General features: G+C 52.5%; 2 protein-coding genes across 2 annotated transcripts; one reads left to right on the top strand and one right to left on the bottom strand.

Annotated features, from left to right (window-relative positions):
* Positions 1 to 354: 354 nt before the first annotated feature.
* LOC128585975 (sorting nexin-22-like) lies at positions 355 to 1,659 on the top strand. Its single transcript, XM_053591427.1, has 2 exons — positions 355 to 481; positions 714 to 1,659. The coding sequence occupies exons 1-2, from the start codon at positions 407 to 409 to the stop codon at positions 1,218 to 1,220; spliced, it is 582 nt and encodes a 193-aa protein (XP_053447402.1). The 5' UTR covers positions 355 to 406; the 3' UTR covers positions 1,221 to 1,659.
* Positions 1,660 to 1,821: 162 nt separating this feature from the next.
* On the bottom strand, positions 1,822 to 3,022 carry LOC128585976 (peptidyl-prolyl cis-trans isomerase B-like; the record flags this gene model as incomplete). The annotated part of the gene is made up of 2 exons (XM_053591428.1): positions 1,822 to 2,165; positions 2,762 to 3,022. Coding segments are annotated over 2 exons (384 nt in total), but the record flags the coding sequence as incomplete, so codon positions are not given.
* Positions 3,023 to 3,636: the final 614 nt, after the last annotated feature.

The following is a 3,636-nucleotide window of genomic DNA, read 5'->3' as shown; positions in this document are numbered from 1 at the left end:
AAACTATACACAACACCTTTAGTTTCCAATCTTTTCTGCAACCGTAGCCAAGTTTGGCTGTCGTTGAATTTATTCACTAATAGTGTTGTTTAATTCTTACTGCATTTTAGAATTACTTGGTATTAAAAAAAAGAATAACAGAGACTGGTTTTCAACTTCACAAATCTGATTTAGTTGAGGTAGGGGTTAGACATTAGAATATTTAAAAAATCTTCCCCTGTGCTTCTTCCTGCTGGAGGTGATTCTAATGTGCAACCAGGTAAATCCACTTTACTCATGGTGCATTAGAAAGACTTGGCCTTGGGGGCCTCAGAGCGGGGCGGGTCCGCCGCGCGGGGTCCACAGTCAGCTCCGGGGAACTCAGGCTCCCAGCGTCGCCTGAGCAGGGACCCTGTCTGGGGCGCGGATGCTGGAAGTTCACATTCCGTCGGTGGGACCCGAGGCCCAAGGGCCCAGGCAGAACCCAGAGAAAAGCCACATGGTGAGCGGAGCCGCTGATTGGGGCGGGACGCGGGGACTTGTAAGATTTCTCCTTGCGGAGCGCAATGGGACGCTGCACCTGGGGCTGGGGCATTTGAGCGCGGCGGGCTGGACCGTCGAGGGACAGCTTGTGGAAGGTTTTAGGGCCTCGATGTGCCGGCGCCGCGCACCGTAGTTCAGGCTTTTGAGGGACCACATGGAGCAGAGGGTGAGTCCGCCTGGTCTTTCTCCAGGTGTTCCGAGTGGAGGTGCTGTGCAGCGGGCACAGACACGCCGTGCTAAGGTGCTACAGCGAGTTCCACGCGCTGCACAAGGGGCTCAAGAAACTGTACAAAGTGCCCGACTTCCCCTCGAAGCGCCTGCCCAACTGGAGGACCAGAGGATTGGAGCAGCGCCTACAGGGCTTGGAGGCCTATATCCAGGGCATTCTATACTTGAACCAGGATGTACCCAAGGAGGTGCTGGAATTCCTGAGACTTCGGCACTTTCCTACAGACCCTAAGGCTGACAGTTGGGGCACCCTGGGGGAGTTCCTGCCTGGCGTCAGCAGCTCACAGCTGCACCACCGGCCTGTCCTGAGCTTCTGCGTGGACCCCTACACTTGCACCTCCTCCCCAGAACTTCTGCCCAACGTGGTGGTGAATGGTGTGCTCCAGGGCCTCTACAGCTTCACTGTCAGCCCAGCTGAAGAGCAGCCAAATGCTGCCAGTCACCCTGCTCCTCTGCCACCAATGCCCTGAGCAGCCCAGAGGCCTTTGGGCCACGTTCCAGGACAGTCATGTGCCTCAGTCCTATGGGCTCCATATAAGGCTAGGTCCTCCTTTGGCCCGGACCTAGAACTTAACTACACAAGGTGCAGTTGTGCCTTATCCCCTCAAGGCTCTGAACTCAACTTGCACTGGTAGCTGGGGGTAGTAGGATTTGTGTTGATAAGAGCCCAAGGGTCAAGACAAGGCCAAGATGAGGCGAGGAAGAAGTCAATTTAGAGGTAGGCTATGAAGAGATACATATATATGTTTTTTTTTTTCTTCTTTTTTTGCAGTTTTGGCTGAGGCTGGGTTTGAACCTGACACCTCTGGCATATGGAGCCAGTGCCCTACTCCTTTGAGCCACAGGCGCTGCCCAAGCATAGGTGTATTTCTTAACGCAGACAAAGCAGCGGCAGTGAGGGAGTGGAAGTTGAGGCACAGAAGCCGGCCCACTTTAGAAGGAGCAAAAAGGTCCCTTTTTGTGGGTAACATCTGGGCCCAAGGTTTCAGGTAGAGCCCAGGGAAGGGGCAGGCACGTTGGGATGTAGACTTTGAGGAGGTGCTACAGGCTCAATAACTCAGCCCACACACAGGTTATAAAAAAAAACCCTTTTTTTTATTGGTCAGTGTTGGTAGGAATTTGTTACAAAACTGGGCCCGTGGACTTGTGGAATGTGAGGGAAGTGGGTCCACTCTGTCAGATGCCAGCTTTAGGGCCAGGGCACAGAGAGCCCTGTGGTAGACTATCTTCACCCCCACGACAGCAACAGGGCCTGCACAGACTGCTCATCAAATGGAAGGGTCCCTGCAGCCCTACTCCTTGGCAATGGCAAAGGGCTTCTCCACCTCAATCTTGCCACAGTCTGCAATGATCACATCCTTTAGGGGCTTGTCACGACCATCTGTCTTGGTGTTCTCCACCTTCCGTACCACATCCTGGTAAGGCAGGAGCAAGAGGGCACATGAGTTGGTATGTCTACCACTCAGGACAGAGGCCCTGGCATCTGGCTCAGGCGGGCTGAGTCCCACATGTGATCAACCGCACACAAAACTTGAAGCACCAAAATCCTAATGGACTCATGGCTAGGGTGCTAGGCCAAGGCCGGGGCAAAGCAGACTTGACAAGAAGACGCAGAAATCTTGTTCCTTGGAATAGGGTGGGCAAAGATAAGAAAGAGAAGGTTGGCTGCAGAGTGTGGTACCAAGTAGCTTCTTAGGGACATTCATGTTCAGCTGTACTCTGAACACACCTCATTAAGTGAATGATGGGACAGAGATTTCTGCAGTTGGTGCAGCCTGAACTAGGCCTCCTGGTTGGGCTCTGCTGGGGCCTGGGAGAATTTAGAACCTTGGGGGCATGGATCAGCCTATTTATTCTGGATTACCCCCAGGTTAGGTGATAGGAGCATGGGTCTAAATTTCTGGGTTGGGTTCTTTTGGGAAAGGGATGAAACTTATGGAGCCCCTGCCCCAGGGTGTGTGTTAGATTTCCAGTGAGGACTGCCCAGGTTAGCTCCCAACTCTGAACTCACCATGCCCTCTAGAACTTTGCCAAACACTACATGCTTGCCATTTAGCCAGGCTGTCTTGACTGTAGTGATAAAGAACTGGGAGCCATTGGTGTCTTTGCCTGCATTGGCCATGCTCACCCAGCCAGGCCCGTAGTGCTTCAGTTTGAAGTTCTCATCAGGGAAGCGTTCACCATAGATGCTCTTTCCTGGGGAGACAGAGTAGGTCAGGGGAGCGGGGTTGGCCCAAATCAAGCAGATGTTTGGGGTGAGGATAGAAGGGACTCAATCTGTCCTCTGTGCCTCTAGGCTTGAGTGGAGTACAAGGACATAAAAGCGGTCCCCTCCCTATCCTCTGGCCTCTGAAACAAACCATACTGACACCAAGTAGGGCATATGCCTGGTGGATGTAGTGAATAGCTTATGGCTTTGACATAAGGCACATATTATCAGTTACCCTTGGCTATGGCCTGAGGCCTGCCATGGAGGGACTTTGGTGGAGAGAGATGCTATGCAGGAGAGCCGGGGAGGTAGGAACCCTCTAGAAAAGGACTGCTGGCTGAGTGTGGTGGCTCATGCCTATAATCCTAGCACTCTAGGGAGGCAGAGGCAGGAGGATCTATAGAGCTTAAGAGTTTGAGACCAGCCTGAGCAAGAGAAAGCCCTCATCTCTGCTGAAAACAGAAATATTAGGGCCAGGCAAGACCCCATCTCTAAAAATAGCCAGGCATTGTGGCAGGTGTCTGTAGTCCCAGCTACTTGGGAAGCTGGCAAACTCTTCCTTGGACCCAAGAGTTTGAGGTTGCTGTGAGCTAGGCTGATGCCACAGCACTCATTCTGGTCTGGGCAACAGAGTGAGACTCTGTCTAGAACAAAAACAAAACAAAACAGAAAAGGAC

The sequence above is a fragment of the Nycticebus coucang genome, chromosome 5 (assembly GCF_027406575.1).
Source record: "Nycticebus coucang isolate mNycCou1 chromosome 5, mNycCou1.pri, whole genome shotgun sequence".
Taxonomy (NCBI): Eukaryota; Metazoa; Chordata; class Mammalia; order Primates; family Lorisidae; genus Nycticebus; species Nycticebus coucang.
This window is presented reverse-complemented; position numbering and strand designations above follow the sequence as displayed.

Bases quoted from the DNA above. Each gene is read 5' to 3' on its own strand.
- LOC128585975 (XM_053591427.1), top strand. From the start codon at position 407: ATGCTGGAAGTTCACATTCCGTCGGTGGGACCCGAGGCCCAAGGGCCC. The intron at 482-713 runs GTGAGCGGAGCC...GTCTTTCTCCAG, and splicing joins ACCCAGAGAAAAGCCACATG to GTGTTCCGAGTGGAGGTGCT.